The 12,673-nt window shown below is 65.2% G+C and overlaps 1 protein-coding gene across 8 annotated transcripts in view; it reads right to left on the bottom strand.

Annotated features, from left to right (window-relative positions):
- The window catches only part of PPFIBP1 (PPFIA binding protein 1), a 62,591-nt gene that overhangs the window by 18,347 nt on the left and 31,571 nt on the right, over positions 1–12,673 (bottom strand). For 2 of the 8 annotated variants that reach the window (XM_055118135.1, XM_055118136.1), the window contains exons 3-12: positions 12,176–12,274; positions 11,090–11,295; positions 10,219–10,305; positions 9,848–9,961; positions 9,445–9,576; positions 5,240–5,332; positions 4,540–4,632; positions 3,191–3,305; positions 1,656–1,688; positions 715–776 (exon numbers count right to left, since the gene is read on the bottom strand). In XM_055118135.1, coding sequence (XP_054974110.1) covers positions 715–776; positions 1,656–1,688; positions 3,191–3,305; positions 4,540–4,632; positions 5,240–5,332; positions 9,445–9,576; positions 9,848–9,961; positions 10,219–10,305; positions 11,090–11,295; positions 12,176–12,239 — 999 coding nt within the window. In that variant the 5' untranslated portion in view covers positions 12,240–12,274. The remainder of the gene's footprint in view (positions 1–714; positions 777–1,655; positions 1,689–3,190; positions 3,306–4,539; positions 4,633–5,239; positions 5,333–9,444; positions 9,577–9,847; positions 9,962–10,218; positions 10,306–11,089; positions 11,296–12,175; positions 12,275–12,673) is intronic. The other 6 variants (XM_055118137.1, XM_055118141.1, XM_055118139.1 and 3 more) reach the window with 3 other exon arrangements.

Raw genomic sequence — 12,673 nt, 5'->3', positions numbered from 1 at the left:
ACACATGTACAAACGCATTCATACATATGGGCATGCATACTGACATGGTACAAATATACATACATGTATATACACACGTACACATGTACACACATGCATACACATAAACACACATACAACATGAACATACATACACATGCATACACTCAAGTGTACAAACACACATGCACATGCATACACATATATGCACATACACACAGTACATGTGCATACACATGTGTACACATGTGCAAATATGTGTGCATGCACACACGTGTGCACACATGTACAAACGCACATGTGTGCACACATGCACATGCCTGCACAGGCATGTGTGCACGTATATGTATACATGTGCATACATACACATGTGTGCACACATGCACGTGTGTGAGTACACACATGCATGTGTGTACACACATATCCATATGAATGCACACATACACACATGTACATACATATGCATATACTCACACGCCACACAAATATACATGTGTGCACACATACAAAACACATACAGCACACATGTGCGCACATAAATACCACGTGTGCACACATGCATGCATACATCACACACATATACGCCTGCACACACCACATACACATGCATGCACACACAGGCGTGCACACTACGTACATATACACAATGCACATACCACATACATGCAGACGCATGCACCCATGCAAAGACGCATGCAGACACACACGCGCATGCCCGGTCCTCTGCCCATCTACCTTCTCCTCATTGGCGGCCATCAAGGACTCCATGGCCTTCTTCATCTTCTGCACTTCCACATCTGAAACACCCGCAAGTCCCACGTCAGTCTCCCGGCCAGCGGGGCGGGCGGGGACAGTGGCCAGCAGCGATGGACCGTGGGTGGAGGGTTAGAGTGAAATGTGGATGGTCGGGGTGCGGCGGACCCGCCCTGCCCACACTCTGGGGGAATCGGACAGCGACCGCCCTCTCTCGTGGACGCCTCCGCTGCCCCCTCGCCCCCGCGCCCCTGCGTCCGTGTGGACAGTGAGACAGAGAGGGGGGCTCCGGGGCAGGGCGAGGGGCACGGAGCTGTGAGGCGGCGTGGCAGGAAGGCGAGGGCTGGCCGGGGGGCCGGGAGGGCCGTGGGCGGTGCTCCCACAGGGGCCGCCAGGGCCGGCTCCATCTAGAAACGTCCCTCGGACACCGCTCTGGCGGGCTCCAGGGCGAGGGGCGAGCAGGCAGGAGGGGCCTGTCCCGGGACCCGGCACTGAGCACAGACGTGCCCACTAGGAGCAAGAGCACCAACCTGGCCAAGGGAAGGCAGCCCCAGTGGAATCTCAAGGGAGAACAACCGAAGCCGGAAAAAATAGTTGTTTACTTCCAAATTAAAAAAAAAAAAAGGAAAAAAGCCAACCGTGCCCACACTCCCTGAGGAGGTGTTTCCAACAGGGCCACAGCGCCCAGGCACGGCAGGACGGCGTCCTCGGGGTCAGCGGCAGTGGGGGGGCTCGGCCCAGCCCAGGCCTTGCTGGAGGGAAGGCCCTGAGGATCTGCCCTCGGGCCGCCCGGCCGCTGCCTCCCGCTGCAGAGTGGGGCCGGGGGGCGCCGCCGGGAGCTCATGGGTGAAGCAGCCTGGGTGAGCTCGCGGGCACACGCATGCAGAGCGGGGACGGGCGCGGGAGCGCAGCGGGACCCTTACTTTTCTCCTTCAGCTTCTTTCTTAAGTGCTCGTCTGTGTGGGGAAGCCCGAGGGACCGGCGGTTAGCACGCGCTGCCACGCCAGGCCGCGCCCGGGCCCACCCTCGCCCCACGGCCAGCCCAAGGCCACCTCGCCCGCACGTGACCGGGCACCTGAGGCTTCCACGGCGGGGTGTGCGGGAGGGGAGGGGAGGGAGGGGGTAGCCCGGGCGGGAGTCCCTCGGGGGTGCTCCTTGGGGGGTGCTCCGTGCCCAGCCCAGGGGCCCGCGCTGACGGGCACATCAAGGCCAGGAGGCTCCTCCTGGCCAGCACTGGGCCCATCCTGGGTGCCTTTGGCGGCGTACCCCGACGTCTGTCTCTAGGCCTCTCTCCTGGGCACTGCCCGGGGATGTCCAGCAGGAAACCGTGACCCCCCGAGTCTGGACAGCTGGCGGCTGGGCCTGGGGGATGCCTGATGCTGGCCCCGGGGCAGGATGGCATCTCCCGGGCTCCTGTGGCGGGTGGGCAACGCCCGTCACAGCACGGGTGTGGATGGAGGGTGCTGTGTGCCACAGGCCAGGGCTCCCCCATGACACCACAGGCCGTGGGTCCCTGACAGTGCTGCCCCTGTGTGCCACGGGCTGAGGACCCCAACAACAATGCCACGTGTGCCACGGGCCGTGGTCCCCAACAATGGTGCCACGGGCCACGGTCCCCAATAATGATGCCAATGTGGGCCACGGGCTGTGGGACCCAACAGCACCAGCTCTGCCCAGTGCCACGGGCAACGTGTGAACTGGCATCTCCAAACACTCTGAAGAGCACGTTTTGCCGCAGACCTTCTCTGTGAAGCATCAGCTCAGACCAGCCACCGATATTCTCATTCTGCTCCTCCTTTTGCTCAGGACAAAACTCGGTTCTGGAGAAACGGTTCTGGCCACGTCCAGAGCTCGCCACACAGACCTCGCCCGCTGGCAGCTCTGGGAGCCCGGGACGCCCCCGGTGACGGGGCATCTCCACGCCACGAGCCTCCCCTCGCCCGGGGGCCCCGGCTGCGGCTGCCGGCAGAGCGGCCGACCAGGGTCCGGGGGCCACAGGGCTCCTCTCCTCTCTGCCCGACACTCCCGCGTCAGCTCGGGCAGCGGGAGGGAGAACCCGCTCTCGGGAGAATCTGTTGTCTTTCGGGTCACACTCAGCGATGCGCAAGGCTTCCGCCCGGCTCTGCCCTCAGGAGTCACCGCCGACAGTGCTCACGAGCATCTGGGACACGCCTACGCACTGCGCTATCTCTCCAGCCCCAGGGCTGCGGGTCAGACACCCACAAGCCGAGCAGCACCCCGGGACGGCTACTCTGGACGGGAGGGTGGCGAGGCCGCCCCCCAGCACAGCTTCCGCTCCAGAACCCGCAGGGCTTTACGTCTGTTTCTTCCCTTCGGGGCCTGCCCGGCCGTGCTCAGAGATCCTGTGGTGGCTGGGGGAGCAGGTGGTGCCGGCCGGACCCCGGGCCTGGCCCGGGCATCGGACAGAGCGGCACCCCAGGGCCCGCCCCAGCCTTACCTCGGTCCGGGATGTCGGGCCCTTCGCCTTTCATGGTGGACACCAGCTTCTCCTGCAGCCTCTGGACCTCGGATTCCCGTTCTTCCAGCTGCTCCTTTAAGGAGGCCAGTTCCTCCTGCAAGGGACGAGCCCGTGTCAGGCCGGCGGGGACGCAGCCGGGCGGGCGGGCAGTGTGGCCGACTCACGCCAATCATTCGTCCTTGTGAGTGACGCTGAGCAAAGAGGAGCGACAGGGCTTGAGGCTCGGAACCAGGCGTGGCAGAGAGGCGGGGAGCGGTGGGGCAGGGCAGGCTCTGGGCGGCGGGCCCCTCCAACGGCAGGGCTCCGGGCAGGGCGGCCCCAAGGTCGGACCCCTCCCAGGTCGCCAGACAACCAAAGGGGCTGCTCAGGGGTCTGGGGGGTGGGAAACTCCAACCCCGGCTCCCGTGAGACGCGCTCAGGACACGTCGTCTCCGCCAGGGGGGCGGGAAGGGCAGCGCCGGGCCGGCCGCGCGGCTGATCTAAGCTGCCGTCACGAACAGACACGGCGTCTCCGGTAACGGGGGAACCGGACTGGGGAGACTCCACCAGCTCCTCCCTCAACGACACCACTCCCCACGCCTCACTCCCTCCAGGGCCGGGGGCTCGGGGGCTGTGGGGAGCCGGGGGTGGGCCTGGGCCGGGGGAGGCTGCGTGGCCGGCCCCCAGCCCGCCCGCTGCCCTGCTGCTCCGGCTCCTACCGCTCGTGTTCTAAGTCCCCGTTTCATCTTGGTGAAGAACTGAACTTAGAAATTTCACGTTGCTTTTGGTTTTTCTGGTGCCAGCCCAGGGCTCGCCCCGGCTCTGTGCTCAGGGCACCCGGGCAGGCTGGGTCGGCCCAGGGGCCTGCGGCTGTGCCACCATGCCGGCCCGGAGACCTGAATCCTGGGGCCACACTCAGCGCGTAGCCTGGGCCCAGCTGCCCGCCTTCCTCCCGGGCTCGAGGCCCCTGGCGCTGACGCAGCGCCCGGCAGGGTAGAAAACGGACCCCACGTCTTACTTCCGGGGCTGGGGGGCACCACCCAGACCCTGCGGGGGTCAGCTGACCCGCTCTTCCCGCCGCTGCCCTGCCCTGTGCGGCACTGTCCACTGCTGGCTGCCTTTCCCGGCCTGCTCCTCGCCCGCAGGTGGGCGCGGCCACGGCACTGCCAGGGACTCAGGGTCTGACGGGGGAGGGGCCAGGCTGGCCGGCCTGCGCGTTCCCGCTCAGGGTTTCATGCGTTGCTGAAGTGCAGGCGGGGTGGGGCGTGGGCGGGCGAGTGGGGGTCCCCTCCACGGTGGGGGGCATGCTCGAGAGGGGCCCGCCCCCACCGCCAGGGCCCCGAAGTCACCTTCAGGGGCTCCCAGTGCTGCTCCAGCCGCTGCTTCTCATACTGCATCTGACCCACCTTGATTTTCATGCTAGAGAGTTTGGCCATTAAGGACTGAGAGGGAGCCGGGGAGAGGCGGGGAGGGGAGAGGCGGGGAGGGGAGAGGCGGGGAGGGGGGGAGAGAGAGAGAGAGAGAGAAAGAGAGAGGCAGCAGGTAGGAACCGCACACGCAGACTCAGCCCGCAAAGCGCCAGTGTGTGAAGGGGGTAAGCAGACGAGAGACAGGAGCTTCCGGGCCGCGAGCAGGCCCAGCCTCGACCCAGACCACGGGCCTCACCCACAGCCTCCTGGGGGAGGGAGTCGGCGTTGCAAGGGGGCTTCAATATACACGCCTGAAACTCAACCATCGGCAACTTTATGAATCACAGTTCTTTTTTTTTTTTCCTTTTACTTTTTGGGTCACCTCCAGCGAAGCACAGGGGTTACTCCTGGCTCTGCACTCAGGAATTGCTCCTGGCGGTGCTCAGGGGACCCTATGGGATGCTGGGAATCGAACCCAGGTCGGCCGCATGCAAGGCAAATGCCCTCCCCGCTGTGCTACTGCTTCAGTCCCAAATATCAGTTCTTTAACGGAAAATGAAAGCATGGACACTGAAGCCACGCCTCCCGGGGGGGGGCAGCTTCCCGCCAGCACTGGGCCCGGCTCGCCGTGGAGACTCACTTTGGTGGACTTGAGCTTCTTCTCATACTGCAGCTTCTCGCCGTCCATCTCGCTGACCCTGAGCCTCAGGACGCTGATCTCCTGCACCAGGCCCTGCGGCGACACACGGCACGACGGTCGGGACTCAGGGCTCGAACCCCGCGCCCAGTGGGAAGGACGCGGGGGGTCAGTCGCCCGCTTCCACTGCTCAGAGACTCAAGACCAGCACAGGAGCACTTTTGCGGGAGGGGGTTTGGAGAGGAGGGAGTTTGGGCCTGTCCGGCGGTGCTCAGGGGCTACTCGCAGCTCTGTGCTCGGACACGTGGCCCCGGGGACTGAGCGAGGCTCCGTCACACGCGGGGTGAGAGCCTCGGCCCTGTGCTGTCTCCTGGGCGCTATCGGCTGTTGTCTGATTCCTTGTTTCCTTGGGGGCCACACCCAGTGGTGCTCGGGGCTTACTCCTGGCTCTGCACCAAGAGTCACTCCTGGCAGACTGGGGGACCCTATGGGATGCGGGGGACGAGCCCTGGCAGGCTGCACGCAAGGCTAACGCCCTCCCGCTGTCATCCCTCCGGCTCCACGCCCACTGTCTCTCCAAATCAACCTGAACACGGGCTTTCTTCAGGGACAGCCACGCACCGTTTGGGTATTTTCACTGATGCCGATTACACAGACAGATATTTAAGTAATTTCTTTCTCTGGGGACCAAAGCACAGACTATTCACCGCCCGATGTCAGGGAAGAGGATGGAATCTCAGGGGGAGCAGGTGAGGGTGCGGTCTCACGGGTATGATAATTTCAAACTCAACCTTACATTCGGGAGGTGAAAAAGAAAGCGATCCTGCTACAAACAAAATACCTTTTCTGCTGCCTCTTATCCACAAATTTTTTTTTTCTTTTTGGGTCACACCTGGCGATGCACAGGGTTACTCCTGGCTCTGCACTCAGGAATTACTCCTGGCGGTGCTCAGGGGACCCTATGGGATGCTGGGAACCGAACCAGGGTTGGTTTCGTGCAAGGCAAACGCCCTCCCCGCTGTGCTATCACTCCAGCCCCTCCACAAATTTTATATCACATTTTATTGACTTGCCCTTGGCAGAAATACGGTAGAATTTCAGGGTACCACTCCCCAGCCCTGGTGGGAAGGACTCACCGCAGGTTCCCTACAAATTCGGGGTCACTGCCCTACCCCTGTGCCTCACCCCTGCCCGGGGTCGCCACCACCCCTCTGGCCACGTCTGTGTTTCCAGAGGCCGAGGGCGGCTTCTGCTTGGCCCGTGGGTTTCCTGGAGTCACTCACGGTCCAAGACGAGTGAAGCCACGGGGCCTTTCTCTTCGTGGTTTTGGGGCCACACCTGCAGTCCCCGGGGGCTCGCTCCTGGCGGGCTCTGGGGACCCCGCGGGGTGCCAGGGATTGAGCCCGGGTCAGCTGCACGCGAGGCTCGTGCCCTACCTGCCGGGCCACCTCTCGAGTCCCGGGACCCCTGGGTGGCCCCGCGGCAGGCAAAGCCCCCCCTGCTGGGCGCCTGCTCAAGTCCCTGCTTTCCACCTCAGGCTCCACCCGTGCCGTCCCCCGACGCCGGCGTGTCACTGGGGGGAGGTGACGCACAGCTGCTTTATTCCACAGCAGGTCTCTCCCTGCCGGCAGGGGCCTGGCCGCGTGCCTCACACCCGCACGTCTCCCATCTGTGCATCAGGTGCCGGCTCACGACGACCGTGCACGGCGGCTCCGGCACCCCTGCACCCCGGGGTGGGCCTGGGGCTGGTCCCTCGCCATGGCTTCCGAGTGACGCTCCCGGGAACACGGCTGTGGACATCCTTCGGGACCGGCGCTTTCTCTCTCTCGATGGAGGCGTCGGCACAGAGCGGCCAGGTCACGTGAAGCTGCACCTCCAGAGGCCACAGGCCCGCGCGCCACGCTCCCCGCGGGGTCACCTTCCTCCCTCCCGCCAGCGCTGCCCCTGCCCTCCCCGTGAGGCCGCCAGGCTTGCGGCTGGCTGGGACTCCGTGTCCCTGGCCACCAGGCCCAGGCCCAGGCCCGCAGACTGCCGTCCAGGTCTCCCCAGCTCCTTGCTTCTCTGCTGGGGGTCTGGCCGCGCGGGCGGGATGTTTTGTTTTCATTTGGTGTCCCGGCAGTGCTCAGGACTTACTCCTGGCTCCGGGATCACTCCTGAGGGGGGTCTGGGGGGAGGCGGGATGCCGGGATGGAATCTGGGCTGGCTTCGAGCGAGGCAAGCGTCCTTCCGTCTGGACCACTGCTCTGGGCCCTCTGCTTGTGCCGGGGGCACCAACCCTCGGTCAGACAAACAACGGTGTGCAAACGCCTTGTCCAAGCTGCCGGGCTGTCCTCTCGGTTTCCACCTGTTCCCTTTGTCCCTTTTACCGTATCGCATCATCTTAGTTTGACCCCACTGCTGGCTTAAGAGAAACACCAACTTCCCGGTGAGTCTGAGCTCAGGAGCCAACTTCCCTGGCGACCTGCCTCCTACCCACTCGCCACCCTGGCACCACGGAGCCCGTGGTGACCACCCTGCCCAGCCGGTCCTCCATCTTCCCCAGTGCCAGGTGGGTCCCGCGGGGTGTGACCCTGAAGGCCTCCAGTCCTTCGGGGGGCAGCTCCCAGCCTTGCCGCTGCCGGTGGTCCGCCCGAGGGCCCCTCACCCAAACCCAGGGGCCAGAACCCGCGCTGGGCTCCACTGGGAACTGCTGGGTCGGGCCGTTTCCTGCAGAAACGGTGGCAGTTTGCCAGAGAGCAAGAACCGCAGGAAATGGGACTTACTCACTGAGATATTTGATTTTTGTTTGTTTTATCAGGGGCCACACCTGGAGGTGCTCAGGGCTGACTCCTGGCTCTGTGCTCGGGAGTCACCGGCAAGGTTTGGGGGGCCACGCGGTGCAGGGGAGGGAAGCTGGGTCAGCCGTCACTGAGATCACCCCACTGTTAAAGCTACCGCGGCCGCGCGACTTTCTATCTCTTCATTCTCATCAGTGGAAAACTAATTATCAAATGTTTCCCTGTCAATAGGGCCGTATTCTTGGGGGACAAACTCCAACAAGAATAGTGAGTCTGTGTTGAAACTCCAACAACAATAGTGAGCTTTGTGTTGAAATATGGAATGTAATCAAGGTAAGGAGAAAAGGAAGTGAAATTTATCAGCTATGCAGGGGGGGGATTGGGGGTGGGGGGTGGGAGGTATACTGGGTTTTTTTGGGTTTTTTTGGGGTTTTTTTGGTGGTGGAATATGGGCACTGGTGAAGGGACGGGTGTTTGAGCATTGTATAACTGAGACATAAGCCTGAGAACTTTGTAACTTTCCACATGGTCATTCAATAAAATAAATTAAAAATAAATAAATAAATAAAGCCCTGCGGGGCCGCCTTTGGTGCAAACGCCATCATGAACACGCGTGTAGAGACCGACAGCCCGAGGAGCCCAGCTGGGGAAACCCCCAAGCTGGCCCTCAGTGTGACAGTTTGAAGACTGAACACGAGTGACCTCAGTGGGGCTATTTCAGAAGCTCAGTCCTTTCTACCAAGAAAACCCCGGCTCCCTTCCAGAGCACTGTGGGGCGGGGCGGCTCAGGTGAGAAACACAACTGGGAACATGTGTGCCCCCACCACTGGGCGCCAGAGCATGGGACCCCCGCCCCCTCACCCCCATTCCAGGGCCAGAGGGTGGGCCGCTCTCAGGAACCCCAGGAGCTGCCTCCCCCCATCCAGCCAGTGTCCTTAGGAATTCATCTCCAAGTCATCCAAAATTATAAGGCTAACCCCACAAAACTGCCACGAACAGGCTATTTGGTTGCTGTTTGGGGGTCACTGGGTCGTGCTCCGGGCTCACTCCTGACTGTGCTCAGGAGTCACTCCAGGTGGGCCCAGGGGACCCTACGGGGTGCCGGGGGTCGAGCCAGGGTCAGCCGATGCAAGGCGAGCGCCGTCCCCGCTGTCCTATGGCTCCTGCCCCTCCCCCAGACTTCTATAAGTGAGAGGAAGCGGGCGGCCGGATGCCCACAGGCTGCGGCTGTGGGGGTCCCTGGCACCGAGAGCGGAAGCACACGATGAAGGGGGGCGCCAGGGACCAGCCCCCACTCACACCCTCACGGGCATGCGACCCTGCTCCAGAGACAGCGCGGGAGGGAGCAGAGGGTCAGAGACTCACCCCCGTCCCGCGCCCATCCCGTCCCCGCGCCCCCCCGTCCCGCGCCCACCCCGCCCCCGCGCCCACCTCCGTGTCCCTGAAGCGGTCTTCGTAGTCCAGCCGGTCCTTCTCCACGGCCGTCAGCTTCAGCTTCAGGTTGGAGACCTCGGCCATCAGGTCCAGCTTCTGCGTCTCCAGGGACGTCCTGCTCAGCAGCTCCTGACAGAGGCCACGGGCCCGCTCAGCGGCTGCTTGACCCCACGGGGCTCACACGGGCACACACACGCACACGCACACACAGAGGCAGGCACGCAGACATACAGACACACAGGTTCACAGACACGCATACTCACACATGAACACAGACGCACACATACATGCACACATAGGCAGAGAGATACACAGGCATGCAGATACGTGCGTGCACACCCATGTACACACAAGCACACACGTCACACACGTGTGCTCAGACACGGGCACGCGCAGGCACCTGCTGCAGCATCTCCTCCGTGGCGTTCAGCTTCTCCCGGTGCTCCTCGAGGCAGAACTCCAGGTCTCGGATCTTCTCCCCCTGCGCCTCCACCTGGTCCGTCAACACGCTGACCTGGGCGGGCACAGACTCGGCCGTCAGGGGCCGGGGGCTGCGCAGACCTCGGCCCGGCCCGCCCTGGGGACGCCTCCTGCCCCCGGGAAGGCGCAGTGCCGGGACTCGGGGCCCCGGGCGCCAGGAGCAGAGAAGGGGCGACGGGAGCCTGAAAGGAGGCCAGGGCTCAGCTGCGCCCGGGCCCCTTGGCTCAGGGCGGCAGGGGGGCGGCCGTGCGAGCCGCGGGGGGCCGGGCAGGCAGGGGGGGGCGGCTTCACCTGCAGGACCAGCGACTCCTTGTCGTTCTCCAGGCGCGCCAGCCTCTCCTGGTACACGTCCCCGTTCCCCGACACGTGTCCGTTGGTCTGACAAGGAAGGACCCCGGCAAGGCCGCACTCAGGGCTGCCAGCGTGGGGGACGGAGCACAGCCCTGGGGTCGGTGCTGGCCCCCCAGGCCCAGTCAGCCGTGAGGCTCAGTGTGGCAGCGCCGGCCTGGGGCCGCGTCCCCCAGGCTCCCCACCCCCAAACCAACGCCCGAGGGGCCTGCACGCCCAACCCTTCTGGGACAGAACCTTCTGGAACCTTCCAGAACCCCTGGGACCAGGGAGCGACCCCCAAACGGGGCCCGACCGTTATCTTCGCTTTCCCCCCCTCCCCACGCAGGGCACAGCCCATGCTCAAGGAGACGGGGCCAGCGAGGATGGACTGGCCACGCCCGTCAGCACACGCCCGGCCCCCTACAACCCCCAGACCCCACTGAGTCACACAGGACCTTCCCTGAACTGCATCTTCACACAGGTGGAGCTGTGGCATCTGCCACTGTGCTCAGGAAGGGCGGGCCGTCCGCAGCTCTGGAAGGGCCCGGGAGCAGGCCCGCCATCGGGGGACAGAGACGGCGCTCCCCTCCCCCGCCACCCCCCACTGACTGCGGGGCACCGTCAGGGTGGCAGAGCGGGCTGCAGTGACAGCCCCGCACCACTAGGTGGCACTGCAGGCTGCCCTGAGGGCTCACTCAGCCGCGGGCTGGGCTTCCTCCCTTGCCGGCCACGGGAGCCACGTCCAGCCGTCCAGCCAACCGTCCAGTGGCCGGCCGCGCCCACAACATGCACGGCCAGCTCCGAGCCGTGTGGCGGGCCCCGCGGCACCTACCATGTGGCTCTGCAGCCAGGCGGCAAGGGCGTCGGCCGTGGAGTCGGGCACCTGGCAGCGCAGCCCCTCCCGCTCGTCCGGCTCCATCACGTCCAGCAGCCCGCGCAGGTCCTCCACGAGGTGCAGCGCCCGCAGGCTGCCCATGAACGGGGACGTGGGCGACTGGCAGTCGAAGGCGCCGTTGGAGTACTCCAGGGCCTTGGAGCCTGCGGCACACCACGGGAGGGTCAGCCCAGCAGGGCAGCTGGGCACGGGCCGCGCGCCGTCGGGGGGGCAGGGCAGCGCCAGGCTCAGGGGCATCTCCTAACGCCAGGGAAGCCGGAGCCCGCCAAGGGGAGGCGAGGCTGGTAGTAACCTGCCAGAATGCGCCCTCTGCGGGCACTGCGGGCACCTCCCCCGCGGGCCCCTCACCTGTGAGCCCCTCACCTGCGGGCACCTCACCTGCGGGTCCCTCACCTGTGGGCCCCTCACCTGTGAGCCCCTCACCTGCGGCCCCTCACCTGTGGGCCCCTCACCTGTGAGCCCCTCACCTGTGGGCCCCTCACCTGTGAGCCCCTCACCTGCGGGCCTCTCACCTGCGGCCCCTCACCTGTGGGCCCCTCACCTGCGGCCCCTCACCTGCGGCCCCTCACCTGTGAGCCCCTCACCTGTGGGCCCCTCACCTGTGAGCCCCTCACCTGTGGGCCCCTCACCTGTGAGCCCCTCACCTGTGAGCCCCTCACCTGTGGCCCCTCACCTGTGAGCCCCTCACCTGCGGCCCCTCACCTGCGGCCCCTCACCTGCGGGCACCTCCCCCGCGGGCCCCTCACCTGTGAGCCCCTCACCTGCGGGCACCTCACCTGCGGGTCCCTCACCTGTGGGCCCCTCACCTGTGAGCCCCTCACCTGCGGCCCCTCACCTGTGGGCCCCTCACCTGTGAGCCCCTCACCTGTGAGCCCCTCACCTGTGGCCCCTCACCTGTGAGCCCCTCACCTGCGGCCCCTCACCTGCGGCCCCTCACCTGTGAGCCCCTCACCTGCGGCCCCTCACCTGTGAGCCCCTCACCTGCGGCCCCTCACCTGCGGCCCCTCACCTGCGGCCCCTCACCTGCAATGATGCCGTCCATCTGCTCCAGCGCGGCCGCCAGCATGTCGCTCGCGTCACTCATCATTTTGCCTCTGGTGAGGGGCCAACCCCAGCTAAGGTCTGAAAGGACAAAGGCGCCAGGTCCCCGTCACGTGACGTCCCCGGGGCCCAGGCAGAGAGGGCCTCAAGGGGCCCCTCAGTGCTGTGCCCGCGGCCCGTCTGCTGAGCCAAGGCACCCGGGGTGCGGGAAGGCAGGGCGGCCCGTCTGCTGAGCCGAGGGCACCCGGGGGTGCGGGAAGGCGGGGCGGCCCGTCTGCTGAGCCGAGGGCACCCGGGGGTGCGGGAAGGCAGGGCGGCCCGTCTCTCCCGCAGCCCCACCCGCCTGCAGCGGCAGGAAGATGCTGCGTGACGGAGCCCAAGGTCAGCACAGCCCTCGCCGGCACCAGCACCCTCGGAGCAGGGGCTGAGGGGCGGCCGGCCCCGGTCTCCGAGGGTCGAGCCTCGGCCGCGCGCAGCCAG

Source organism: Sorex araneus, chromosome 10 (genome assembly GCF_027595985.1).
Source record: "Sorex araneus isolate mSorAra2 chromosome 10, mSorAra2.pri, whole genome shotgun sequence".
Classification (NCBI taxonomy): domain Eukaryota; kingdom Metazoa; phylum Chordata; class Mammalia; order Eulipotyphla; family Soricidae; genus Sorex; species Sorex araneus.
This window is presented reverse-complemented; position numbering and strand designations above follow the sequence as displayed.